Source organism: Phoenix dactylifera, chromosome 7 (assembly GCF_009389715.1).
Source record: "Phoenix dactylifera cultivar Barhee BC4 chromosome 7, palm_55x_up_171113_PBpolish2nd_filt_p, whole genome shotgun sequence".
NCBI lineage: Eukaryota > Viridiplantae > Streptophyta > Magnoliopsida > Arecales > Arecaceae > Phoenix > Phoenix dactylifera.
Window position 1 is genome coordinate 637,060 of NC_052398.1, and position 27,986 is coordinate 665,045.

Genomic DNA, 27,986 nt, shown 5'->3' on the forward strand with positions numbered 1-27,986 from the left:
CCGGCCCTTTTATATGATAAATGGAAGTTAAATATATGGACTTGGAATCTGGTTAATTATAACATAGATTAGTCTTCCCTTTTTTTTTTCCTCTCCCAAAAAAATATAAAAAATAAAAGAAGTTAGCTGGTCTTCCAAACTAGCTCTTCTTGTACAATTCTTTTTTAGTTCACTAAATTTAGTGGCCATGCCACACCATAAAGACTTGACCCGTCGTATAGCTTGGGTTAGCTTGAAACAAAATATTTTTGGCTGAGCAAGGACTTGGTCTGGAAAGCATTAGTCTACAAGTCAAATTGGGTCCGAGTTAGATGTTTGAGCAATCCAAATAAGTCATATTTTGGCCCAACTTTAGTTTACATTCTAGTTAACTCAAATTTAGCACTTACATATTTTTACTAAAATTTGACTAATCCAATCCCACCCATCCTCTTCTAATTCCAATGAGACCGAAATTTATCTCTTGTCTCGACCTCAATCATGTTCATATCAAATTCTATATTATCAAATAAAATTTAACCTGGGTCTGCCTAGAATTTCAAACTAGGGTGGAGCAAATTAAGATCCAAAAACGTTAAAACTGGATTAGAAATGAATTTGCTACACTTAACCCTTTCATATTGTATCCCAAATGCTAAAGTAGAATGTTTATGACTGCTCAGCCTAGGCATGAGAGAGAGACGTTTGCGCAATCCCGGCAAAGAAAGGGACGTTGCAAGTCTCGATTGATGGTGGGTAATAAGTGTCCTCAAACCAGCTCACCACCTCCAAGCTAACCTAACCAACTCCCTCCTACCTCTCTTGCTCTCTCTCGTCAGTCGTCACAAAGGACCCTCCTCTCAACTACATAACAAGCAATAATAATCACATCACAACCAACGGTCCCCCTCACGGCCTCCTCCTTCTTCTTTCCCTCTGTGTCGATGGGGCCCACGGCTCGGCGATGAGCGCGGCCAGTATTTGGGAGCAATGGCACTGTCGGGGGACGGCGACAAAAGCATCCGCCTTTTCTTCGCTGTCCGTGCAGTCCCGCCTCCTATCCCCCCTTCGCCGGAGATCCCAATTTTTTTTTTCCACCCTTTCTGGTCGCTCCGTACCCTTTCTCTCTTATTATTCTACTAATTTTTATAAATTTCCCTCCTCCGACCCGTCTTACCTTTGATCCCTTCCTTCGCTCTCGCTTTAGTTTATAAGGCGTGGAGGGGAAGTTTTTCCCGCGACAATCGTTCGCCTCTTTCGTTGGATTCGTTGGTGGGCGGTTCCAGTAGTGCTCACTTGCGTCTTTGAACAAGATTCTTTCTTTCCTCGGCCTCCCCAGCTGTTGCTGTTGCTGTCGCCGCCTTTGGGGGCCTTGACTTCAGCTCCAAAGCAGGGCTTTTTTCCTTTCAGTTTGGTTGATTGTTTTTTTTTTCTTTTTTTGACTTCCCGGCGTCGGAAAAATCCGATCTTTAGCGCCGGCCACGCAGCGCGTTTCCAGGCGGTGTCTACAGTGGCTCCTCCTTTCTTTTCGGTTCGCTTGTCGAAATTAAAGCAAGTTTTGTTAATCGGATGTCTGCAGCTGCGGTTCTCTTCTTGGATGCGTTGTTGTAGTTCGCGAGTCGTTGCTGGGTGTAAAAGGTTAGAGCTTGATGAATTCTTAAAGCTTTTTTTTTTTTTTTAATGTCCGTTTGCTGAATTTGTTGTGTTAGTATTGGAGTGGTTTGAGTTAGAACCGCAGCTTCTCGCAATTTCACTCTAAGAAGTCTGATGGATTTTTGGAATTGAATTCAGGCGAGGTTTTTGAAGATCTGATATTCTTGTGTTTGCTGTAATTGTGGTTCTCGGGGAGAGATCGAGAGTTTTTGGCAAGCTTCAATCGGAATTTTGACTGCTGAAATAGTGCTGCTTAATTTTGATCGAAAGCTTCAGACTAAATCATACCCCATCCAATATCAAGCTCGGCGATTAGTCCTGCAAGCATTGAATGTTGGAGCAAGTTCCTACCGTTGCTCCATCTGAAACGATCCTTCGATCAAGGTGAAGCCATGAGACAGCTTAGATTTTCTCCATGGATCGGGATCGCAGCATTTGTCGTTGGTGCGCTGGCTCTACGAGTTCTTTCTCATTCTCTTCTCCGAGGAGGAATTCCGGCCGCAGATCAAGGGTTCAGACCTGTGGCCCTGTCGAGGGGTCCTGGCGATCCTCCGGTGTTTGCTTATTGGATGTCAGGAACCGGCGGTGAAGGTGAGAAGATTTTGAGGCTCTTGAAGGCAGTTTACCACCCAAGGAACAGCTACCTTCTGCACCTCGACGCTGATTCCACAGCTGGTGAGAGGAGAAGACTGGCGCTGGCCATCCAATCTGATAGAATTTTCAAAGCTTTTGCAAATGTTGAGGTTGTGGGAAAACCTCATGCGGTCGATCGGACGGGTTCATCGGTACTTGCTGCTGCAGTCAATGGAGCTGCAGTTCTGCTCAAGATCAGCTCAGACTGGGATTGGTTCATCAACTTGAGTGCTTCAGATTATCCAGTTGTAACTCAAGATGGTAGCCTCTTTTTCTTGTTTCCATATAACAATTTGTGCTTCTTAGTAAATCTGACAATAGAGGCTCCATGCCCTATTTAGAGCTTCCTTTTAAGGGCAAGGGCATATTTCGTTGGGGCTAGTTTGGTATGAAAAATAAATCTCATATCAGGTTATCATATTCGATAATCTAAAAAATATTATTTTGAACAAAAATACCCTCACTTATATTAAATTAATATTATATTAATTTTATTATATAATCAATATTATTTTTAATATATTATATTAATATATTATAAATATATAAATATATCAATTAATAATATTTATAAATAATAATAATATATTAATAAAAATTAATTATCAAAACATACTAAAATTTATTTATAGCAAGAACTATATTTTCTAATATATGTATAATTAATTTAAAATATTTATTAACTCATGTTAATATATTTTAATATTCAAAATAACCCAGCAAATGGGCTGAAAAAAATGTTATTACTTGAATTCTTTTTTCGATGCCATTTTCCATAGTAATTTTTCCACCAACAAAATGTGGTAAAAATTATTTTCTCCCACAATTATTTTTTTCTAGATAAATAATTTTCAGAAATTGTCGACATACCCCAGCCAAACGAACCCTATTATTAGGAACTCGAGGATACAATGATCTGTCTTCTGATCTGATTCTACTTGTTTTGCATGAGGAACATGATGACCAAGTCTTATTGATATGTTACCTTTTGAAGCTAAAGCATAATCATAAGAATAAATTGGGCTTATTTGACCATGTTTTCTTTGTAGCCATGGATATTATTCATATCGATCAATAAACCAGTCCAACTCTCATTCTAGACCATTTTGAATTGATAGCTTTGTGCCTCTTTAGCCCTATTCCTGTGCCAATGTTCATATGATATGGTATCCTTATAAGCAACAATGATTCTCTCAACTCCTTCCCGATGCTTATGGTTTCTGATTTCTGAACCTGTGACACTTGTAGCAATGCAAACTGAAGGTTTCTACTCTTGTTTTTAATTATTTCTTGGTTTCTGAATATTAATGAGGACAACCCTACAGGCCTAGCACTTCTCCTCATCATCAAAAAACAGATTTATCTCTTGATTAAATTGACAGTGGTGGCTGGAGATGAAAATGGGGGGGAAAAAAATAAAAATTTATAATACTTCTAAGTTCGCTGCTACTTAAGTAAAGTTCTTTCTTGCTGCTCGGTGGGATTCTTACTCAGCAAGAAACCAAAGATCTTATGAATTCATTGCCAGCATTCACCTTGATGCTGTTTCAAGTCTTTCAGGCGAGTCTGGTGTGTTCTCTCATCACTCAGTTTAAATTTAATCAATTTGATTCATTCGGCATTGACATATATGGAAAATTTCTGTCCAGTTCTTTTTGTTTACTCTGGGAGAAGTAAGAACTTGTTTTTCTTTAGTTGAGGAAGTACGGCCCTAATCGAGAGGAATGGAGGAAAAGACCTCAATTAGTTCGGGATTAAAGCTTAGTTGAGTTGAGTTGCGTTGAGTAGGAGAGAGACATAAAACGCTCAATATCTGATGCCACATACTTTTCAATTCATAACAGTGATTGTCAGCCTTATGCATGTGAAATTTCAATTAGTCTCCCTTTAGAATTGGAAGTTTTTGGCAACTGTGGAGCATTAGTAACTTATGCATTTGAGGGGTTTTTTTCAGTAGTAATGATCAAAATTCCTATATATTCTCATCGATGTTTCCTGCACCTCCATTTATCCTAGTAACAAATGTTGAAAAAATGTCTTGCATGCAGATCTTCTTCATGCTTTCACTTCTTTGCCAAGAGATCTGAACTTCATTGACCACACAAGTGACCTTGGATGGAAAGAGTAAGCTCATTAGGAAATCATATTTTAGTATTTATGATATCTCTTTAAATCTTTTAAAATGTTTTGTTAGGCTGAGTTGAGTTATTGTTCTACAGGTCTGAGAGATTTGATAAAATTATTGTAGACCCAAGTCTTCATATGGACAAAAATACTGAATCCTTCTTCGCTTCAGAGACACGAGCGACACCTGATGCTTTTACATTATTCACAGGTCTGTCTTCCGTATTCAGGAATTCTGTTTTCCATTTGGCTGTTCACGAGCCATTGTTTAGATTTTGTTCAATAAGCCATTCATTTGGAAAACCAGGATATCTGACAAACTAAGTTTTATGAAATTTTAAATGCGAATCACATTTACCAACACATGGTGCTGCAAATTTTCTAAAGTTTTATCAGCAACATCCATAGAAATCAAATTAGAATTTGCCTCTCGCTGTGGAGACTGGACTGAAAATTTTCAGTTTTTTCATGGGAACAGGTTCCCCATGGTTCATTCTCAGCAGACCCTTTGTGGAGCACTGTGTGCATAGCTGGGATAACTTCCCTAGAAAACTTCTCATGTACTTTGCCAATGTGGCCTACTCAATGGAATCCTACTTCCAAACAGTGATCTGCAACAGCCCTGAGTTCCGAAACACCACCGTCAACAGCGATCTAAGGTACTTCCTTTGGGATGATCCACCAGGATTGGATCCTCGCTTTCTCAATCAATCACAATACAAGGAGATGATAAAAAGTGGAGCGGCCTTTGCGAGGCGGTTCATGGAAGATGACAGTGTGCTCGAAAAGATAGATAAAAAGATACTAAGGCGCTCGCCAAATGGAGTGGGCGTCGGAAAGTGGTGCTTAGGGCGGCCCGGCGGTCGGAAAAGGAAGGAATTGGAGGAGGATCCATGCTCGAGCTGGGGTGATATCAATGTCGTCGTGCCTGGACCATCAGGGAAGCGGCTCAGAAGTTTGGTGTCAGGGCTCATTTCAGATGAGAAGTTGCGTTCAAACCAGTGCAGGTTTGCATGACGTGATCGGGCCATGGATCGTGATAGCCTTCGAAATTAGGCCATTTGGTAATGACTCTGTCGTCGCTTATTTAATCAGTTGATCAACAGGTGCAGTTGAACCAAAGGCCATTGAGCCAGAGGGTGAGATTTTTGGGTGGTTACATTTTCCTTGGGTGAATTCCTGAGCATGATTTGCATGGGTAAGAGAAGTAACACAATAGAGGCCTTCCATTCAGGAGGAAGTAGGACTAGGTTCATAAGCTGATAAAGGGTGTGTCAAAAAAAAAAAAAACGGAAATCCAATTTTACATTGTCTTCATCTACTGAGATTCCAATTTCCGTTGTACCAAATCATACATCTATACGTGAGGTATAAAGCATCCTGTACTTTTGAGATGATCAAATATCTTGTTGGATCTTTGGTCGTCGAGTTTCCATTTTAAGATTGGTGTTTGCAATCCCTTTGAGAAACCAATCTTGATGTGCATTAACAGATTTGCTTATACTGTCTTCAGATATCTTTCGAGATAATCCACAGTACAGTAATTCTTTCATCATGCGGGGTGATCCACACTCTCTCGCTCAATTGGATTACGAAGCCTCGATTCTTAAATGAACTTAGTCGGACCACCGAACTAACGGCTACAATTGCAGCTCCCGTATTTCTTAGAGAACCGTTCAAGTCTTTTTCTGGAATTAGTAACTCGGAGAGCATGCGTGGAAGAGGAAGAGAGAAGCTTTGCTTGTGCATGTCCGTGTGTGGGGGACTTGGGCTACACGCACGAATGAGTTGGGCTGGGCTGGGCTTTTCTATCTAGGAGAACCGGCTGGGCCTGGGCAGGGGACGCAAATGGAATTAATATGAAAGCGTGACAAAGGCCCGCTACGGATCTCTCTCTCCCTCTCTGTGCGCGCGCGTCTCCCTCGGGTGGTTCTATATACACCGCCCCTATTGCTCAGGACACCCCCCAAAAATTAAAAAAAAATTAAATACTCTCTACACCCCCCCATTTGCTAAGGACACCCCTAAAAAATTAAAAATTCCTAAATTACCCCCCACCCTCCCCACCCCCTCACCTAAATTGCTCTCTACACCCCCCAAACCCCCCCCCCCACCCCGCTCTTCCCCTCCAAAACACCTCGCCAACGCCCAAACCCCCCCCCTTCCCCCCTTCTCCCTCTCGTCGCCGGCATTCTCCCGATCTCCGACCACCTCGCCGGCTTCTCTCGGAACCACCTCGCCGGCTTCTCCCGAAATTTTTTTTTTTTACGGTTCGTGCTCCGTTCGGCACTGGATCGCCGAACAAAAGGCTTCTGTTCGGCTGAACAGTGCCGGACAGAAGCCTTCTGTTCGGCACTGTGCAGCCGAACAGATCTGTTCGGTTGAGGGTTGCCGAACAGAAGGCTTCTGTTCGGCACAGTTCAGCCGAACAGAAGTCTTCTGTTCGGCACTGTTCAGCCGAACAGAAGCCTTTTGTTCGGCGATCCAGTGCCGAACGGAGCACGAACCGGGAAAAAAAAAAATTTCGAAACAAGGTGGAACACGTACCTTTGCGGCCGATTCTTCGTCCCAAATCACTAGTTGCTTGTCCATGCTTCGAATGGGGCTTAAATCTCCTTCAAAGATTGCCTAAACGATGTAAATGGATCGAGGGGTTTAAGGGGGGTTTGAGGGGGGTTTTTTTTTTTCTTTTCAAAACGAAACGGAGGGAGAGGAAGGGGGGGTGTACTGAGAAAATTTCAAGGGCAATATGGTAATTATACTAAAGGTTAGTTTGGGTATTTTTTTTTGGTTTTTGGGGGTTGTCCTGAGCAATAGGGGGGGTGTATATAGAACTACCCGTCTCCCTCCCATCTTATTCAAGCATCCAAGCCGAAAATGCAAGATACCACCTATTTTTTGTTGTCTAATTTTGAACTGCGCGGATGCAATCTGGCGGATAGGATCATAGCCTCGATTGGCAGGAAGCCAATAACATTTCCAAGAGTTCCACATGGATAATTCTTTTCTTCTTTCTATATATCAAATGATCAGCGGCACCTCAAAATTATCCTTATTTTCTAGTTAAAAAATGCGACACCTGAAATGTACATGAAGAGATAGATACCATTTGAAACATCATATCATCCTTTCTTTTTACCACTTGCACATGCTGAAGACAAGAAAGATAGGTGCTGTATCTTTTGCCCGAAAGAAAATTTTATCTTAATTTGTAGCCATTTTGAGATTTCCACACGTAGATAAATGAAAAAGTTGCGAATATTTCGATTGCAAAACAAGATAAATTATTCTTTCGCGCAAAAGGTATTTAAAAAAAAATACATGTATTATATAATAACCATCATTTAAACAGTAAATAAAATGAAAGTATTATCTAGGATAATTGATAATTTGGTGAGGCTAAAACTAAAATCGAACCAGACATTAGTATGTTATTTGTTTTATCTGACAAATACAAATGCAAACATTTATTTTTATATTATTTTTAAACGTATACAAATACAAACTAAATACTAAATATATATGCGCACACACGTGAAAATTTAATAATTAAATTTTATGACCACAAAATTAAAAATATTACTCAATAAATGATAAATCAAATTAATAGTACATTAACATACTCATTTATTTCTTTGAAAATTTATGAGTGATATATAAAATTAAATAAAATTATAAATAAAATCAAATATTTGAATACAGATCTTTGTGTATTTATTTATATATAGACACAAATATAGATATTAAGTAGATACTTAAATTTTATCTATATTTAATTAATTTTAGATAAAAGTAAATTTGAATGAATATTATTCAGCCCGGCAATCATATAAAAGCTTCTGAATATGAACAAGATCCTTAAGCTTGCACGATACTCTAGATAAACGTCTTCAGTTTTTTTTTTTAATACCTTTAACAACCCCCCCAAAAAAAAACAGAAGGAAAAGCAATATATACAAAACTATAAATAAACCTCCTGGAATATTTTTTGTAAAAAAAAACGCAAACGTGCCAGAAGAAAATCCCTGACCCAAAGAGTCACCAGCACTCGGCCCATCCCTCCTGCTCCTTGCCGCCTCGGGCTCGCCTCGCGGCACGAGCGAGTCTCGACTCGGCGATAACGATAAGCTTCGCGGGCACACCAGCACACGCTTCCAATGTCCTCAGACTCGCCCCTTCGCACGGGCGACCTCCGTCGCCGCACCGCTTCACGGCGAACCAAAGCGCGGCCGCCAGACTAACCCAGAGGGTCGTAACCGTCTTCTTACCCGAGCACGCGCGCAGCACGCGCGCCGCCACCGCCGCGCACCGCCTCGCGCGTTGCTCCGCCAGCCCCATCCTCCGGCTCCAATTTATCAGAACACCTTCCTCCGCCGCCGCACCCCTCCGGGCCGATTCGGGGGCCGCCGACTCGGCGGTGGAGACGCAAGAGGAGTCCGACGAGGAGGCGTCGTCGGAGGAGGAGGGACCGGTGGCGCGGCGGCAGGAGAGGCAGAGGGAGTGGATCGGGGGGGATCCTGCGCCGAAGAGGACGCGGGCGTCGTCGAGGGCGTGGCATTCGGCGCAGGCGATACGGCGGAGGTGGCGGGCGACGAGGAAGTTGGCGCCGTGGACGTGGGCGTCGCAGGGCCAGCAGAGGAAAGCCGCGTCCGCCTCGCAGTAGACGGCGGCGCCGCCCTTGCACAGCTCGCAGGCCCTCCGCCCCTTCATCCCCTCCGCCCGAACAAACCCTAACCCCCTAATTCTAAAATCTAAAATATTTTTAACCAGGAAGAGACAGAGAGAGAGAGATGGGCCTTAGAGAGGGAGAGAGATGCGAGGCGGGGGAAACGGGATCGGGCGGGGAGGGAGAGAGATACGAGGCGGGGAAAACGGGATCGGGCGGGGAGGGAGAGAGATACGAGGCGGGGAAAACGGGATCGGGCGGGGAGGGAGAGAGATACGAGGCGGGGGAAACGGGATTGGGTGGGAGGGCGAAGGGAGCTAGTTTTAGGAAGAGATCCGGAGGAGGAGGAGGATGGAGGAGGGTTTGGAAGGAAGAGACCACTTCCATGGACTTAAATATACGATGTTAGCTCAGATATTTTGAGAGGTTGGGATTTAAATATTTGTTATTATTATATTATGGAATTAGTCTATCAGATGTATGGATAGGTGGGAATATTAAATAAATCTTCCTTTCACTGGATATTACCAATTTTCGGAATAATTTGTCTTTACGAAAAGAGAAATATTTGTTAAATTGATTAGTTTTTTATTACTATATCTTGCCAATTGTGATGTAACGATCTTCATTTATTCTCAAGAATCCCAACTAGTGGTCCAGAGAGAATGTTTTTGACAAGGGAGGACACCAGCCGTCAGTTTTATTTAACTTTTTATATTTAAATTATAATTATTATAAATTAGCTTAAAGATTAAAAATTTGATTAGCTCGTGGTGTAAACTTATGACCATACAAATTCAATGTTGGATAATTTTCTATGCTTTCTATGTGAAAAAGACCGAGAATTATGTATAAGCTAGATTTGAATTAAAATATTGAATAATCTGCCACAAGTTGTCATTCTATTTAAAAGAAAATCATATAACTTGAACTGCATGCCTATTATTTCAAACCAAAATTTGTCCCAACAAAAGTAGCTAAAAAATTCTATTTTAATTAGAGGTCGGCGACCGCCGCATTCAACCAGACCACATACCACCTCACTCGAACTGCTCGCCGCTCTTGCTTTTTCTTTCTACGAATCCATCGTTGGATCTAGCTGCTTTGAAAGCTGTGCAGCAGATGATTAAAAAAAATTGTTTGAGATCTGTGCAGAATGCGAAAGAATATCGATCATTCTTTGGAGCCAGAGAACCAAACGCGGCAAGTTCTTGGGTCAGATCTCTCGTATTCTCCCCGGGCGGTGACGATAACGGGGTTCGCTCCGGAGAAAATATCTGGCTCCCCGTGCGTCCCCAACCGCGGAGCCCCGAGACTTTTAGTCAGGCTATTCTGCTCCACGAACCGACACACTTTCGATCGCTCGGATTCGCACGTGTCAGCTCCTCGTCCTCTCTCGTAGACTTCAGGCGTTTCGGTCGGGATCGTGGGCAAACTTGTCGACGCAGGAAAAAAAAAAAGAAGGCGAGGAATTTTTGAGCGCATAAATCATAGCCACTCGCTTGCAATGACGTGTGGGAGTCTCTCTCTCCGTGTGTCATATGCCATTCAAAATCCTTAATTGACATCTGCGCCGGTTTCTTCAAACAAGTCAAGGGCCGAACGATTACATCCACGAGGACTCACCACGTGTAGTGCTCAGCTGTGCTCAGGGAACTGGATGCCTCGGGCTTGGAGGCGAGACAGCCACCAAGCAGTCCAAATGATGACATCATTTCTATAGAAACGTGACACTAGAGAGCAAAACTACCTTGGAGGCGAGGCACCCACTCGTACATGTTTTCCAGCCAAGGAAGGAGTCCAAAATTACTAGTTTTGCAGCGCGCTAGTACACAGCTTTGTTGGTGGACCAGCAATCACGTGTGATCCGTCCCTTTGAGCCCGCTGTGCAATCCCCTGGCCTGTCCCCTTTCACGGAGAGATCCAAATCCGGCCAATTTATGATCGTTTGTTCGGATATCCACAATTAGTGGGAGGCTTGGAGTCTTGAGGCCGCGTGGCGCCGCACATGGAGAGATCTCCAAGATTACCGGGATTTTTTTCTCTCCCTCTCTCTCTTGAGACCACGTAGTTCTTGTTATAGTTGAGGAGATTAAGCTAGTGCTAATTAGCCGTTCCTCCCTGGGCAGTGGGCAGTGGGCAGTGGGCAGTGGCCAGTTTTTTTACTGCTTTGCCAGCACAACTAGCTACCCGAAATTGGCCGGTTTAAAGAGACTGAATATCATAAGATTCTACAACTGCACGCACACCATGAATAAAACATGAATTATGAGCTCAGTCAATGCTCAAGAAAAAAGTCATCCAAGAGAGTCACTGAACCGGCTTCCAGCATACCCGTTGCTTCACAATGTGGTACAAATCACAATGCAACTTCGAAAGGGGCAACGAGAATACAGCACGACGGCTGAGTGATTTTTTTTGTTACATTTTTGAGTTGCTAAAGCATTTTTGATCAATTATATAATGATCATGGTTCAGTAAGAATTTATTTACGCACCTTTGAACTTTGAAAGCCACCATGGGCTAACTATGTAGGCCAATGTAGACAGGCTGCGAGATTAAAAATGTACCTGGTGGATCAGATAGAAAGTAGCTTACTGATTTGACAGCTCGCAATCATTTCGATTGCCTAACCTTTGCAACCAAGCAATAGCAGGTTGCTCAAACTTCGCTTTCAAAGAAGGCATCCTTGTATAGACTAATTAATTGGCAGATAATCAGGAGGGAACGAGGAAACCTCCTTGGACCCTTCAGATGCATTCTCAAAAGCACTGCCCAGTTTTAGCGGTTGACAGAGAGACAATTGGGTGATGGAGAGCAGATGTAGTTGTCAGCTTCTTTATTCTCCACCAACCATCTGGAGCAAGCGAGACAGTGAAGCCCTTTGTAACTTCAAGCGCCAACTTTCCCTTCTTTACCTGCTTTTGACTACCATCTGAGGTTCGCAGAAGAGCCAGACCAAACCTGGAGGGTGGTGTACAGGCCAAGACCTGCAGGCCAAAAGCTCAGCCACCAGCGAGGAGAGGAAACAGACCACCGCTTAAGAGTTCACATTATTCTGCTTCCTATATCATAAGTTAATTATATAGTATGGAAAGGGGGACCGTAGCCACTTTATTTAATAACTGCAAAAAAAAAAAAAAAAACTTCCACCATCCACAGGGGACCCATCATTTCATTAGATCGCTATCAGTTTAACCTCCTTTTAAAACTGATCACAAGATTTTCTTTTGACAACATCAAAGCATTTGAAGACATGAACTAGTGGTCACCAAACTGGCCAAATGCCGTACTATTGTTTTATTGTTTCCTGTGTAACATATGATGATGATGATGATGAAAGCCTTCATCTATGTAGAAAAACAAAAAAAATGATAATAATGTACAGGGGAAGCCAGGGCACATTCTTTTGTGAGATGGGAAATTGTTTGCTTTATTGAATGCAACCTAAGGCAAACTGGGATTCAGAATTCCCAAAAAAAAAAACTGGTGATGAAATCACAGCTGCCTACATGGCCAAAATAATTGGTATGGTAGCCCATATGTGTTGTCTGATATTGTAAGGAAAGAATCAAGAACCTATACAGTAAGCTGAATTCATCCTTGCTGGATAACTTGGGAGGGAATGGCCATTGACTCACCATGTGTGGTATCCAAGAGAACTGCAAACCATGAGAAGCAATCACCATATAACACAACCAGGGAAATACACGTAGGAGATCTTTATTCCATCATGTAGAGGTGCCAAACAAATAAAATAGCATACTACTTCTAAAAAGATATCAATAATATCCACATAACCACACTAAGAAACATGCAACCTTAATACGTAGCTAGCGACAAACTTAATATAGCCTACATTTACTAAAATAACAGAGCTGCAAAGGGAGAAGTATGTATTGTTTATTAAAGCAGTGTTGATGAAAATGAATTACATAAGGTTCAAAATGGAGTTTCAAAATGTTTGACAAGTCAAATGTCATTTCAAATCTTGCCATCTAGGGGTTGAATTAAAATTTTGTAAAGTTAAAACTGATGCAGCTCACCTGCAAATCATGCATTATCCATCTTTCGCATTAAATCTCTCAACAATTCGTTCCACCAAAACTGGATAAAGTGAGAGCCAGTATAATATGAATCCTAGTAGAGTTCAGCAAAACTAGATTTTGCAATTACTCTAGAAAATCTCCCCCTCTTCCACCATAAGAGGAGCCTCATTAGACCCCGCAAAAGATGGAGCCTCGTGCATTGGAGGACACTTTTTAGCTAAAGTTCGAACCAATGACCTTCCACTTGGATGACGCGCTCAATCACCAAGCTATAACATTCATTTCGACCTTTATAATAGACAAATTATTATATTTATTCATATTTATTCCCATCACTAAATAGTTATTTAATGTATATTATGATATTTAATATTCTAATTATCTTGTATAAAAGATTAATACTTTTCTTATTGATAAAAATGAAAAATGATTATACTTTATTTTATTCTTTATGATATTTTCAAAACTTTATTGTTAAAAATATTAAAAACATTAATAATTTCTATGTATTCTTGCATTTATATATAACTTTTCTTGCAAGTTTTATCTATGCTGCAATTAAAGAGGAATGGTGATATTTTATGCACAAAATTGTTGATATTTTTATGCTATATTTTTTATTCTCAATATTTTTTTAATATTTAATATTGTTAATACAAACCTAGTCGTACCAAAGATGCAGACCCTTGACCAAGTTAGTCTCGTGCATGTTTAATAACAATATCTTAAATTCTTATTTATCGGTGGAGCAATATGGATGGTGGTTGTTATTCTCATTTTTTATGATTATATAGTTAATGTTACTTTTTCATTATTAAATTCTGCTAAAAATCTGATTTATATTCGAATGATATCCAACTTATATCCATATTCTGATCCAAAAAAGTATGGATATAACTAACATCCGACTTGTCTCCATATCTGTTCAGAATAAATATAGATATACTTAATATTCAATTCATATCTATATTTGTTTGAATATAAATAGATATTAATTTTGGTATCCATTTAGCATTTGTATCCATATTTGTATTCGTTGAAAAAATATAGATATACTAGCACCCAATCTGTATCTGATCCATTTTCAACCCTAACTCTAATTGAACAATTGACAGTATAACTCATAACACAATAATCACATAACTTCATAATCTGTTATTAACCAGTATGGCACACAAAAAGATGAGAATTTGATTTGAACCATACGGTTTCATCAAAATAACCATCATGTATTGGCAGCCAGAACTTTTGATACACTTTGGAATCTCTTTGAATCTCGCTTTTGCACCTACTTGTTAAGCACTTCCAAACTAAACTTTTAAGAGCTTTGGTGTTCCCATTCCCACAGTCAAACTTGCTCCCGCTTCACATGATTTAGATTGACATTCACCCAAAATATTGACTTTGGCAAACATTTTTCACAATCCTCTTCCCATTTGAATACTCTCATTCATTCATAATATGAACACAAAGCGTTCTAAGAACCATTTAACTTTGGCATCTGACTTTGGCAAACACCGGATATACTTGTCTCCAAATACCATCCTGATATTGAGGCACCTCTTTAGCCATCACGAGCAAGTTTTAACTCAACCTCATATCAACAAAAACCTATGGATGACAAAAGCAACAATCATTCCTAGACATTTCTAGCACTAGTTGTAAACAATCTGTCAACGATCATAGAAACCACCATCAATTGCTTATTCACCACTTGTTTCTCTTCACTCATCACACCCCATAACAAGCACAGATTTCTTATTCTTGCCAAGACCCTCTTCATCATCCATCTCTCATAATTCCAAAGCATAGAAATTGTATGACCAATGAATCTATCCCAATTCCGGAAGTTATTCTGGGGTTCCATCAATGCATTTAATTACAGATTTTACTTTAGGTTTGTCAGGCAGTATAATGGATCCAAAAGTATGCTACATTCCCCTTACAGCTGAATGTCGTTTCTTATTAATGTCCTTAGTTTCCATTTAACATCATCAGAGAATTAAACACCAATAATCTGGATTTATTGAGTGCAAGGAAACATTTGAAAGATATGCCACCAATAATATTTTATTCAAGGCAATGTTGCATGTGAGAAACAGCTTTTCAAAGTAACAACACAGCATAAACATAAGGCTAGATATGTCATTATATCAACATACATAAAATAAACAAGAAATTTCATTGATAACAATGATTAAAGCAGCCTTTCAATAGAAATCATATTTAGGTAAACAAAAATAAGAATGAGGTATCCATCACTCACCAAGGATGTTGCTCTCAGATGAAACTAGCCAGTAATGCATGCAATGCAACCCAATATATCAAAAAGCCAAGCCGTAAGGTAGGTTGTCTCATAAGCAGTCTTTCCCCTGACACCCTGGTAGATTAACAAGGAAAACTGTCCGTTCAGTAACATATTCAAGAAAATCATCTCAAAATGAAGGAAATTGTTAAAAAAATATGCCCACCATATCCCATCAATCCTGTCTGCTAGAGGTCGAGTAGCTCTTGGAACAAAGCGAGACATAGTAAGTGACTTGAAGCCATGTGCTTAAGTGGGGAACAATCAAAACAAAATTAATGTTAATAACATTTATCGCGAAAAGGAAAAATAATTTGAGCATTGAAACAAGTGAAAAAAACAGGATAGAAGAACCAAAGTCACCTTTATCATCGTCCTCATCAGCTAATACATTATCATCATTCTCTGTATCTATAGCTATGGCTATTTGATCATTATTGACCTTGCGCCCACTGCGGACATGCGTAACAACTGCACCTGAGCTTACTTTGTTTTTCTGTGCCAAAAGAAAATTAAAAACAAAAAAAGTCAAATGATCATCAAAACTAAAAACAGATTATAAATGAAGCATGAAAGCCAACACAGAAAAGATATCCCCCCCCCCCCCCCCCACCCAAAAAAAAAAACAAAAAAGAAAAAAAAAATCCCTCTGATTTTACTACACAAAAAGTACTACTTTATCAATAAAATGTCACTGAAAATTTATCTCAAATAGCACAACAGTGCAAGGATCAAGAATATGATAATTTCAAGAGGAAACCACTCAAATTCTTTGAAGGCACCAATGTTCTCTAATCTATGTTGCAACAAGTCCAGCTAATAAAGTCACACTCAATGGAGAACTTTTGAATAGATATGGCTAAATTTTTTTTAACACTACTTCTGAGAAGAACATTCAAATAATGGATAAAGAAGAGCTGGATAGTGCAAGTACAAAGTTATACATCTAGACTTACCATTCGTTCTATCTCCCGAGACTGTGGGGAGTTCATGATAGGAAGCTGACCAGTATGGGTACCTTCTTGAAAAACCTCTATCTGTGTTTCCTTCTCACGCAAAGAATTCTCAAGAACTTCAGATTTACATGATAACTCTTCCACTCTAGCCCTTTCAATTTGTAACAAAGCATCTTTGCTTTTAACTGTTACCCGTAGATCATCTAATTCAGCCATAACAGATAAAATTTTCTTTTCCAGGACATCAGTGTAAATACGGATTTGACTGAACTCCTGATCATCAACAGCCACGTGCTGTAACCCAAAACGTGATAATATCATATCAAACCATTTTAACAACTCACATATTTCAGATGAGTACTTCTTGTAAGTCTCCTGTGAGGCCAGAAGGTCATTGGTGCACCTAGTTACCTCCTGACGCAAGAATGAGATTTCTGAATCCTGCCCTTGCAATTGGAACTGAAGATTTTCCACCTCTTCAAGAAGGCTCTCTGACAGGCTGTGCAACTCATCAAACTTGCTGACAGTTGTTGAAAGCTTTGCCACAGCCTTCGCCTGAGAAGCTTCAAGACTCTCCAATGCTAGGTTCTTTTCTTGAACTATATTCTCCAGTTCCTTGTTCCTGCTTTCCAGGTCCTCCATCTGTGTCTCTTCTTCATCAAGCGCTTGCATGAGGGCTTCAATTTCTGTATTGGAAGAGAGAGAGAAAAAAATACTCTAAGATTGATAGAAAGGCTTCACATGTATCACCTCAAACACATGCATTACATCATTAAAACTCTTGAAATTTAAAAGAAAAAGAAAATATATGAAACATAGTTCCAGTAAGTTACCTTGATCTTTAGAAGTTGATGCATCGGTTAGAGATTTAATTTTCCCATGTAGCTCATTTGACGAAGCCTCCAAATCATCTAGCTCATGTACTCTTAGCTCTAATAATTTCTTATCCTCCTCCATCATTTCAACCTGCTTCTCTAAATTATGAATTTTTGTTTCCGCAGAATCAAGATCTGATGAGGATCTCTTTTTAGCAGCTTCAGCATCCCTTATTTGAGATACAAGCTCTTCACAGATTCTGTTCATTTGGATATCCTTTTCCTGTAGTTCTCTCTGCAAATCTAGTATGGTGGCTTTCAGCTCCCTTTGGTTGCCTTCTGTCATCTCATTTATAATGCTTGTTCCCTTGACAATTGATAGTAACTTATCAGCCATTGATCTGATGCACTCATCTGTAAAAAAATATGTATATCCATCAGCATGCTCTTGCTTACTGATGTAACTTGGCAATTTCAAGACTGTACCAGTTTTTTCTAAGGCCTGCTCCTCAGAAGGTAGGCTATTTTCAACTATTTGGGCTTTTCTATTCCCAATCTCAGAAATGGAACTGCTACATGCTTCATAAAGCAGGGACAGATTTCTAGACATTGAGCAAATCTGATTCTCCTTTTCCTTAATCATCAGCTCAAGTCCAGTTACATCTCTCTTCAGAGATTCTGAACATTCCATCTGAGCAGCTAGTTTTCTTTGTACAGTTTCTTTGATTTGCTGCAGGTGCGTGGCTTGTTGGTCAACTGACAACGAGTGTTTGTGAATATGTCTTTTCAAATCATCGCATTGCCTTAAACATTCAAACACACTATGACCAGTGATAGCAAGATGTTCAGCTATTGAACTGTCACCAAATTGTTCTTCCATCTTAAGATCTGAAAGAGCATCAGTGGCATAAGACTCCTCCTGAAAAAGAATTCCATTGATTGGGTTAAAAAAAGGTGAACAAAAGATGGAACCAGTTTCAAGAATCAAAATTGTTTCAGAAAAAGTGATCTCACTTCTATAAAAGAAATCCATTGCAAGTTTCTGTCAGAAGCAGTAGAATAAGAGTAGTGATGTTTGGTGCATGCAGAATACAAAGATGATACACTAAGGACTTATTGTGGAGAATGAAGGCAACTTGAGTCCCAGTCAACTAAACAATTAATGCGAACAAAGGAGCATGACAAGAAAAGGAGATTATAGGCATCTTTCTAGCGTTCTACAAGATCATAATTCATGCAAATATCACAAATCAGTATACTGCAGGTTTATAAATAAATATACCAACAACAACAAGGTCCTGGTGCAGAAAACTATAATCAGCACGAAGCTTATAATGCATCTTGCTTGCTATCATAAAAAGAATTAATTGAAACTAAAACTGTTATAAGTTGCATATCATTTTGGGGCACCACTTGAATCATTCAGTCAAGCAAATGTATAAGCTTATAAACAACTATGCAATATATGTATACATGCATCATGTGTGTGTAAGACATCTAACTAAATCCCATACCAGTTACCCACAAAGCATGGACACGAATACAAGATATACATATGACATGACATAAATACGCCGATACAGTAAATATTTAAAAAGCAGGATACGATATGCCTAGGCTATATGTACATATGCATGTATGAGTTTAATATCAAAAAGCATCCATAAATCACAATAGGCTAGCAAAAAGCATATACTCTATACTTTGTACGATATCATCAACTTCCCCAAACTCATCCATCTAATTAAGATTCAAATCTACAGACCCCAGATTCATGCTCCACACCATAATATCAACATCACAAACTCCAAAATTAACCATTAATTATTAAAAGGTTATATTCATAAAAAGAAAGAGACAGAAAACACCCTTTCCCTCATTTCCTTAAGCATTGGGGAAGTATCTCAAGCATATCCAAGAACTAACCAGAGTGCTTTTTTAATTTTTGAAAGACAGAACAATTAGCATAATTATCAAAGACATGTCCTAGATGTATTGGATGAAAATTGATTTCCAATACATATCCAATATGAAAAGGCATGCAAATTCAAGCATCCATGCTTGTTAGCTAGTAAACATTTTCTTTTCCACAATCTCTCTTCTGCTTAATATTTCATGCACATTTAATTTTGTTATAACTGTTCAAGTGGAACACTATTTATTACTATAACGAATAACCTTACGTTGAATTTGTTTAATGATATCATCCCCACAAAAACAGGGAAATAGGTGCAAATAGTGCAAGGTAATCTTAGCCTCATTAATCAAGCAAGGTCATAATCTTTGTTCCACTCACTTTAATATATTCCCAGTATTGCTAACCAAGGTTCGAAAAACTAACCTCGCCATAGTATGCAATGATCCAGGCTGCCCTGTTTTGTGGTAGGTATTGCATGCCATACTGCCCCACATCAATAGTGCTATGGCTAACCAAGGTTTGAAAAAACTAACCTTACCACAGTATGTAACAGTCCACACTGCCCCATAGTGCAGTAGGTACCACGTGACATACTGCCCTATATCAACAGACGACGAGTGGATATCAGGGTTCATGGAATCATTTACAATGTTGGTAAGTGAACAATATGCCCGAGAGGCAAGAACCGTGGTACTTCAAACCTTAATGCCAACCAACCCTATATTACATTTTCACCCCAAAATTTTGTATGATAGAGATGATATGCAGATCTCTTCATCAAATCCTGATCATACAGTCAGATGACATAGATGACCTTATTGGCCTATTGTGATAGTCTGTAGGTACTGCACAATAAGCATAGAAAGAATAATGGAATGTTTTAAATTTGAATTTGAATGGTTGTCACCTATGTTTGACTGATTACATGGTGAAAGTTTATCAACCATGGAACAACTTCTAAATATCCATATATTTCGTCGTAGTAGAGAAAAGATGGTTATAGGTAATCATGAAAATGCTTAAGTGGCTATGAAGGTGCCCCATATAGAGCTAAAATATAATATATTTTACTAATAAAACCAGAAATTATATCGGCAAATTTATCAGTTGAATTGTACTTCATGGCATAAAAATGATATTAGAAGTATAACATCTAAAAAGAATAAACTTCAATCAATTTGGCACCAAACAACACCATAAAAATTGATTTAAAATAGTGGACCTTCTTGCTAAGATCCATATATTATGCCTAGGGTTTGCTCTCATTAACTTGGGAGGTTTTTTGGCTGCAAGGATTTTCCTCACCTATGCACTTCACCAACATCTCCATGACCTCTTCCACCAATAAACCTTACCACCCCTTTCTCAATGAGACTCTCAGCCTAAAGCTAGAACATTCATGTTCAAAGCAACTATTTGGCTGTCTGTGGCTAGTCAGGAGATATATAGGCAGTACCAAGCCAGCATCTTGATTCAACAAAAGAGAGATAGGCACCAGAGATTATGCTACCAAATAGACCGTAGAGACAAACATGCTATGTGTTAGATGTAAATTGACGAGGGAACATCGAGATTCCTTTCACAAGAGAGAAAATTTAGCTTCATAGATATGTCCACACCATGCTTCCTGCTGTAGGCTCGAACTTGAATTAAAACCGACATAAATGCTACAAATGATCATGAAATATAGACTGACATAGAGAGATGAGGGGAAACTCTTAAAATCTAGTAAAGTATGCATTTGGCATAGAAAACACAACTGGCATTAAAAGTACCTCATTAACTGGATTACTTGACAGCAGGCAGCTCGATGAAAGAGCAGGTAGGTCAACAAAATTTGCACAGTTCATCTGTTTCTCAAAAGATTCCATAAAGCTCTCCAAATTGCAGAAGAGGTTCAAATCTCTGGTAAAAACATTAGCAAGGAGACTTGAAAATTCAAAGCAGACATTCCTTAGTTGGACAACGCCCGACTTTAACTCCAGCAAATTGTCTACTAGTTTCTTTCTTTCCCCGGAGTTAACCAAAATAAATTGTTCTAGGCGATTAAGAGCATCAATTCTTGCAGCCTCTGCAATGTCTTTCTGTCTAAAACACTCTCTGACTGTCGCTTTTGCATTTGCCAGTTCCTCCTGGAGCATGTCAGCTCTCTCCTGAACTTCATTCAACTCAGCTAGAAGAAGCTCAGCTGCTCGTTTAGATTTCTTTGCTTCATTCTCTGAAGAAACTACTGCTGAGTGCAAATCATGACCGAGTCTCCCGATTTCTTCAATCCTCTGCACAGGATCGGTTACATTGATTTCAAAACCAACATCAATGCCATGCAAAGCAGTTAAAAATTTACTAACGGTCTGGCTACTATCGTGCAAACTCTGCTCCGTCTCTGCCAATTGTTTCATTAATAATGATTTCTCAGATTCCAGGGCTTCTACCTGCTGGTTATGCTCAGTCTTCAAGTGATCCATCAAAACAGTCATCTCTTCAATAGTCTGTTTCAGGCTATCCCTTTGTTGTACCAATGCCTTCCCTTTTCTAACAGCAACATTTAGCTTCTCTCTCACAGAGGCAGACTTTTGCTCATCCTGAGCTAGTTGTTCTTGTAAAGCATCCCTCTGTTTACTTATCGCCTCTAATTCCAGCAACACAGATTGATACTTCTCCATGTCAACAGTCTTCTCCTCCTGTAATGAGTTCTGCTGTTTACTTATTTCCTCAACCTCCAACATCAAAGAATGGCACTTTTCCATGGCTTCATCCCTCTCCTCCTTAACTGAAACTAGATTACGGCAAGCCTCTTCAAGCTTTAACCTCAGATTCACCAATTCCTGCTCCTTGTCATCCGGAACATTTGTTGATGTGTTTTTATCAGAAGACAAATTCCCTTCCTCTAAAACATATTCCTTCTCACTAACTTTATGAACAGATTTCTTTGAAGCTAGGTTTGTATATTTATCTATAAGCCTCCTCAACAATCCTTCCAAACGTTCAGTAACAGTACCAGCAGCGAGAGCCTCAGACCTATCACTATCTGGCAATGCATCGCTAACCAAATCAAATAGTTTCCTTACCCCCATTTCAATATCATGCCAATCCCTATTCTCAACTTTCCCAGTCAATTTCTCCTGCAAGTCAGCTAGATCTTTTCGCAAATTCTCTCTGTCAATTTCATCATGAACAGCTTTCTCCGAGAGTCCAAGATATTCAAACCTGAGCTTTTCCAGGCTCTCTGAAAAGAAATCTTTATCAGATTTAATAGCTACAATCTCTGCATTGAGTTCAGATATTTTTTTGTGCGACTCTTCCAAGTCAACTATAAGCATATCAGAAGAGTCTTCAAGGTTCTCAATCTTCAGTTGCAATGCATCTCTTTCCTGTTGGACCTCAGAAAGTGCATTCCCTAACCATTCGATCCTATCTTCTGGCTCCAATGTCCTGAACTGCAGAGGCATATCAATTCTGTCCAGAACTTCTTCCCATTTCTGCACAAGGCTATTCCTCTCCATTAGGGATTGTTCCAGCATATCGTTGTGCTCAGCCAAATCATAAAACTTTCTCTGAAGCTCCTCATATTTATTTTTTAACTCATCCAATCCAGGATTTGAACTTGCCTGTGCATCATCTTTCCAGGCATCTGCATCAGAATGTGAGCCCCCAACAAAACTCCTTTGATCCCATTCAGTTATAGGAAAAGGAAGATTTCCAGCAACCATTCTGGACAGCAGTTCGATTTTCTCTACTATATCTTTAGAATGGAAATGCTCTGGCAAATCCAAATCTTCCAGAACTTCTTCAATCCTCTGAAGAACAGAGTCTTTAATGAGAAAGGAGTCTCTCAATGCAGTAGCAGAATGGCGGATGTATGAGAGTTCAGATTCTAGAGCTTCAATACGATCTGCCTCTGAATAAGACTTCAGCTTCGCCTCGACTTCCTTGAGCAATTCTTCTTTTGATTGTAATTCCTGCGAGCACTTTTCAAGCTCACTTGACTTCTCCATCAGAGACCGCTTAAGACCTTCTCGCTGCACAAGTAAACCTTTGCCTTTTGCAACAGCAATACTGAGCTTCTCCCTGATGGAGGAAAGTCTCTGCTCTGACTGCTCGAGTTCAGAAACTTTCAAATACAACTCAGAACGAGATGCTTCGAGAGCTCCTTCCATCATATGTAGACCCTCCTTGAGGATTTGATTTTCTGTTTCCTGTTGAAGATTTAAGGCACTCAAGGAGTCCAGTTTTTCCTGTAATTCCCACAACTTAGGTATGAACTCTTGCTTAAGCAATGTAACCAAAGGCAAGGACCAGTTGTCAGATGAAACAACCGGTACAATGTTAACTTCCTGCAAGTATTCCTTTGACAAGTTAATCTGCTCAATTGCCTCTTCATATTTCCGAAGATGGAAAGCAACCAATGCCTCTAGTCGCGGTAACAAAGACTTGCTCAAGTCATTCTCCATGTTGTCGGGCTTCCCAGTAACTTTGTTAAGTTCAGCCAGCCCAAGGAATGTATTTGGATCCTTATTCAGTTCATGGCCATCCAACTTCTTGGCTATAGCAAGACATCTTCTGTTCACTTCATCATAAACTTCATTTTTACTCATCAAAATTGTTTCAAGCCCATCTTTGGCATAACACAGGTCATCCAGCTTCTTATCCAATGCACTACACCTCTTGCTCAGCTCCTCAATTTCTTCATTTTTGCTCAATAACCCTGATTCTAGCTCCTTATTTTCAGATATGAAGAGAACCCGCTCATCCAGCAACTGTTGCAAATACTCAATAAGCACTTTGTGTCTTTTAGGTAGAAGTTCTAGCACTTCCTCAGCATTAACATCCATCTCATGTTCACCAACATGTGTACACAACTTCTGTAGGCCTTTGTACATTTTAAGCATCAGCCCAATTGCCAACTCATTTATTCCTCGAACATTGTTATACTGTTTATCTAATTCCACGTAGGAAGTATGAAGTGTCTCATGGTTTAGATGAGCAGCATTTAGTCTCTCATGCAGGCTCTCGATTAGTTTTATGGCGGCACAAACTGAAGCCACGACATAGGAGCCAATGTCTGAGTTATCCGGGAAAATCAGTCCAGTTGATGAGTTAAGTTTTTCAAGTGCCTCAAAAATCATGCCTTTAATAGAATACCTGTCGGTTGCATCCTTCTGCAACAACTGTATCTCGCTTAAGAGCCTCTCTTTCTTATTGCTTGCAAGATCGGAGGTTAGCAGTCCGGCAGTTGGGAAAAGCTTTTCAAGTGCTTCAAAAACACCTCTAATAGAGTCCCTTTCATGCTGCATGGCAGACACCCTGGCATTCACTTCCTTCTGCAACAACTGTACTTCATTTAAAAGCCTCTCTTCCTCATCACTAGCACCTTGCTGAATTTTATTTAACTGGTTCTGTAGATCATCTATTCTGCATATATATTTGGAAAGCTTTTTAACAAGCCCATCAATCCTTGTCTGAAGAATGCTACTTTGGTGCCTTTGGGCTTCACACTCCATCTCATACTTTTGAGATATTTCCCTGTGTTCTCCCATTACATGTACTTCAGCCTTTCTGACATCCAATTCCATCTGCCTTAATGAATCTCTAAGGAGGCCCATCTGTTCTCTTGTTAATGTATATAAATCATCTGATTGCCCTGCCTCAGTCAAAGGCACCTCATCCGATGCATTGTCAGCATGATGCACTTTCGACTCAAAGGCTTGAATAAGTTTCGATACACCAGGTGCCGGGGCTCTGCCACCTGACCTACTTAAGGAAACAGAATGGGAATGCATCCCTTGAATCGAATTTTCAAGATTCTGTAAGATACTTTTGGCCTCTTCCAATTGCCCCATCAGAATTCCCAGTACAACAGAACTGCCGGAGTCTTTCTCATCAACCTTCTGAAGCCCTACTGAATTCCTCACACTGCTCCATGAATCTTCAACTGCATTAGCAGTAGCTATGCATTCCACATGAGAATTGTTTTCTTGATCTCCAGCTTGTTGGGCTTGAAAGGGCAACTCAATATGCACATCATCAAGCTCCTTTATCTTAGCTTTGTATATATCCAAACTGCAGGACAGATAAAGGTTTTCCTCAGTAAGTAGGTCAAAGCATGCCCCTGTTTCCCTGGCGTTGCACTCAAGTTGCTTTTGCTTATCAAGTTCAACAAGGAACATCTCTTTTTGTTCTGACAACTCCGAAGCAAGTCTCATATTCTCACTAAACAAGAGCTCTTTCTCCTCCTGGAGGTTTTTCCTTGCATCTGTTTCTGAACTGATGCTTGTATTTAAGTTCATATTTTCCTTTTGTAAAGCTTCCACTAAACCCCTGCAGTTACCTAACTCCGCTGAAACAAGTGCTAACTCTTTTTGTGCTTGTTCCAGTTTGTTCTGCAACTCAGAGGCCCTGGTATCAAGACACCCGAGTTCCTCTCTTGTGGAAGTAAACTTGATCTCAAGTTCCTCCTTTGCAACAGTGATAGTCTGGAGCTCAGACCGACACCGAGCTAGCTCCTCGCTAGCCATTGTCTTGCTTTCCTGAGCTTCTTTAACTAACCCCAAGAGTTTGGACACTTCATCAGAAGACTGCTGGTAAAACTCTGCAGTCAACTCAGTCTGTTCATCCAATTGCATCTGGAGAAAATCCCTTGCAACAGTTGTTGAGTAAAGATGTCTTCTAATACTATCCAATTCATCAGCAAAGCTACCATCCTGTAGAACTCTTTTTAGCATATACCACATCCTCATTGAAGAAACTGGATCTGTCAACATAGGTAGGAAAAGAAGATCATCTTCTTTAAATCCCTCAACCTCGACCTTTCCCGCAGGTGCAACGGCCCCTCCTTCTGCAAGTGTCTCTACTGATTCACTCTCAGCACCAACAACCTCTCCGATATAAGGTCGACTTGTGCCTCTTTCCTCATCAGTACTTCCTTTTCCTCTGGCATCAGCTAATACTGAACTTTCTTCCCTTCTAGTATCTGAAGCAACATACGATGGATACAGCAAATCCACATATTCTTGAAGTGACCTACTCCTGGTGGAAGTAACTTGTGATAGCATTTCAAAATTTTCTTCTGCGCAAGAAATCTTCATATGGTCATCAGAAATTTGTGTTCCCATATCTTGAATTGTTTCAGCAGGAATGGAAACCCCATTTGCATCTTGAGGCCTCCCAAGTAGTGGACTTTCAAGGGCAACGATTTCTTCCTTCACCCCACCTTTCTCTGTATCATGATCCTCCTTTCCATTCTCTATCCCCAAGAATCTCATTTCCAAGCTCTCACTAGATGTCGTCAGACCATCTTCTCCCTCGATTCTTTCTTTAGTTGGAGCGGACAAACTGTCATTCTTTTGAACCACTTCAACTCCCAAACTGGGTTCTGTTGCAGCAGAAACCTCCTCCAGCCTGTCGGTGTCCAGAGCCAAAGCAACAGCACTTTCCCCAGCCTGGTCGCTTCCGATCTCCACCATCAACATCCCAATGCCTGAGTTCTCGCCATCACATTTCTCCAAACCCGAATTTCTAGCTTTCTGCATTGCCCCTACCCAGCAACAAATGAGAATAGAATTATACATCAAACCTGCAGCTATTTTTTCCCTACCCCCAACCACCCCCCCCCCCCCAAAAAAAAAAAAAAAAAAAAAATCTACGAGAGAGAATAAGAGATCTAAATCACAAATTGAAGTCCCTTACCTGATCATGTACCATAATAGAAGATCTTGAACCTCCATCATCAATGGGGAGGTCAACTGGAACCTCTTCAGAATCTCTCTGATCTTCCTGAAGTCCAGCATCGCTCTCTCCAAGAAAGGGCACAGGTGGCAAACCCACCTCTTGGACCGCAACTGAAGGCTCCAATGGATCAGCAGTCCTCACCACAGCATCGACAGCCGAAGTAGGCCTAGGCTCAGGCTCGGGCTCAGGCACCTTCGCCGCGGCTGGAGTAGGCGCCGGCTCAGGCACCATCGTTGGCTCATCAGCAACGATGGCCGAAGAGGAATCAGGCTCGGGCACCTTTACCGGCTCCTCATCAGCTTCAACGCCTGAAGTCGGCAACGGCTCCGACACCTCCACTGGTTCATGCGCAACAACAACTTTAGTATGCTCCAAGTCGGGCTCAGGAACCTTTGCCGGATCATCGGTATCGGCATCCTTCCCAGGCTCGCTCACCTTGTTCGAGGATTTCACATGGCTACCCACGCCCTTGTGGTCCTTCTTTTGCCGAAATTGCTGGAGCTGATATCCCAAAAAAAAACAAAAAGATTGGTTTTTTTTAATCAGCTATGAGATCTCAAACAGTGATCCGTGTTCTTGGTCTTTTTGCATAATAGATAAAAGAGAAGGGGAAAACCTTTTTGCGGCCGGCGGCGAGGAGATCGGTCCGGTTCTTGTTCCTGTCCATCGGATCGGCGATGGCCCGGATCCAGACTGCGATCGGGAGATCAACGGAGCTCCAGCGGCATCAATCGCCCACTTCTTCTCCAGCAACGCGGCGGCAACAATAATACGAGAAGAATTCCTCAAAGGCGGATAGGCAAAACACTAGATCGATCGAAGAACTTCGAGAAAGGAAAACACGAAACCCTAATTTCTCAAGGAGAAAAATGTTAAAAATCGGAGATCAGGAGAAGAGACAATCGAACGTACCTGGACTCAAATACAAATCGAAAGATTGAGAGAAGCGGGGGAGAGCGGAACAAATTAAGATTTCTTTTTTTTTCCCTTTGTTTTTAATCTTCCATATTTCTTCTTTCTTCTCCTCTCGTCTTCGTGACACGCAATTCGGCGGGTCGCGTCGCGGCGTCGGTTGCTTCCCCTTTGAGAGAGAATGAGAGGGATTTTATCTTATTTTTCAGGATTAAAATATTTTTGAATTGAGAGCCGATCCGACGACG

General features: G+C 40.5%; 3 protein-coding genes across 9 annotated transcripts; 1 reads left to right on the forward strand and 2 right to left on the reverse strand.

The window, feature by feature from the left end:
• Positions 1 to 847: 847 nt before the first annotated feature.
• Positions 848 to 5,830, forward strand: LOC103722609 (beta-glucuronosyltransferase GlcAT14A-like). The gene is made up of 5 exons (XM_008813218.4): positions 848 to 1,617; positions 1,771 to 2,526; positions 4,314 to 4,389; positions 4,485 to 4,600; positions 4,868 to 5,830. The coding sequence occupies exons 2-5, from the start codon at positions 2,025 to 2,027 to the stop codon at positions 5,404 to 5,406; spliced, it is 1,233 nt and encodes a 410-aa protein (XP_008811440.2). The 5' UTR covers positions 848 to 1,617; positions 1,771 to 2,024; the 3' UTR covers positions 5,407 to 5,830.
• A 2,597-nt stretch (positions 5,831 to 8,427) lies between these two features.
• LOC103722621 (B-box zinc finger protein 32-like) lies at positions 8,428 to 9,099 on the reverse strand. Its single transcript, XM_008813238.2, has one exon. The coding sequence runs from the start codon at positions 9,097 to 9,099 to the stop codon at positions 8,428 to 8,430; it is 672 nt and encodes a 223-aa protein (XP_008811460.2).
• Positions 9,100 to 11,306: 2,207 nt separating this feature from the next.
• On the reverse strand, positions 11,307 to 27,981 carry LOC103722610 (centromere-associated protein E-like). 7 transcript variants are annotated; one of them, XM_039127825.1, is made up of 11 exons: positions 27,739 to 27,981; positions 27,443 to 27,650; positions 26,785 to 27,327; positions 20,874 to 26,621; positions 17,667 to 18,099; positions 17,199 to 17,594; positions 16,366 to 17,051; positions 15,773 to 15,905; positions 15,576 to 15,657; positions 15,371 to 15,484; positions 12,318 to 12,717 (listed from the first exon to the last, which is right to left on the reverse strand). In XM_039127825.1, exons 2-10 carry the CDS (start codon positions 27,491 to 27,493, stop codon positions 15,385 to 15,387), a joined length of 8,172 nt encoding a protein of 2,723 aa, XP_038983753.1. In that variant the 5' UTR covers positions 27,494 to 27,650; positions 27,739 to 27,981; the 3' UTR covers positions 12,318 to 12,717; positions 15,371 to 15,384. The 7 variants fall into 7 exon arrangements, with proteins under 7 accessions (XP_026666383.2, XP_038983753.1, XP_008811442.2 ...); XM_026810582.2 differs by lacking the exon at positions 12,318 to 12,717 and adding an exon at positions 11,307 to 12,045 and having other exon boundaries at positions 17,199 to 18,099; XM_008813220.4 differs by having other exon boundaries at positions 17,199 to 18,099; positions 27,443 to 27,567; positions 27,739 to 27,980.
• Between the last annotated feature and the right edge of the window lie 5 nt (positions 27,982 to 27,986).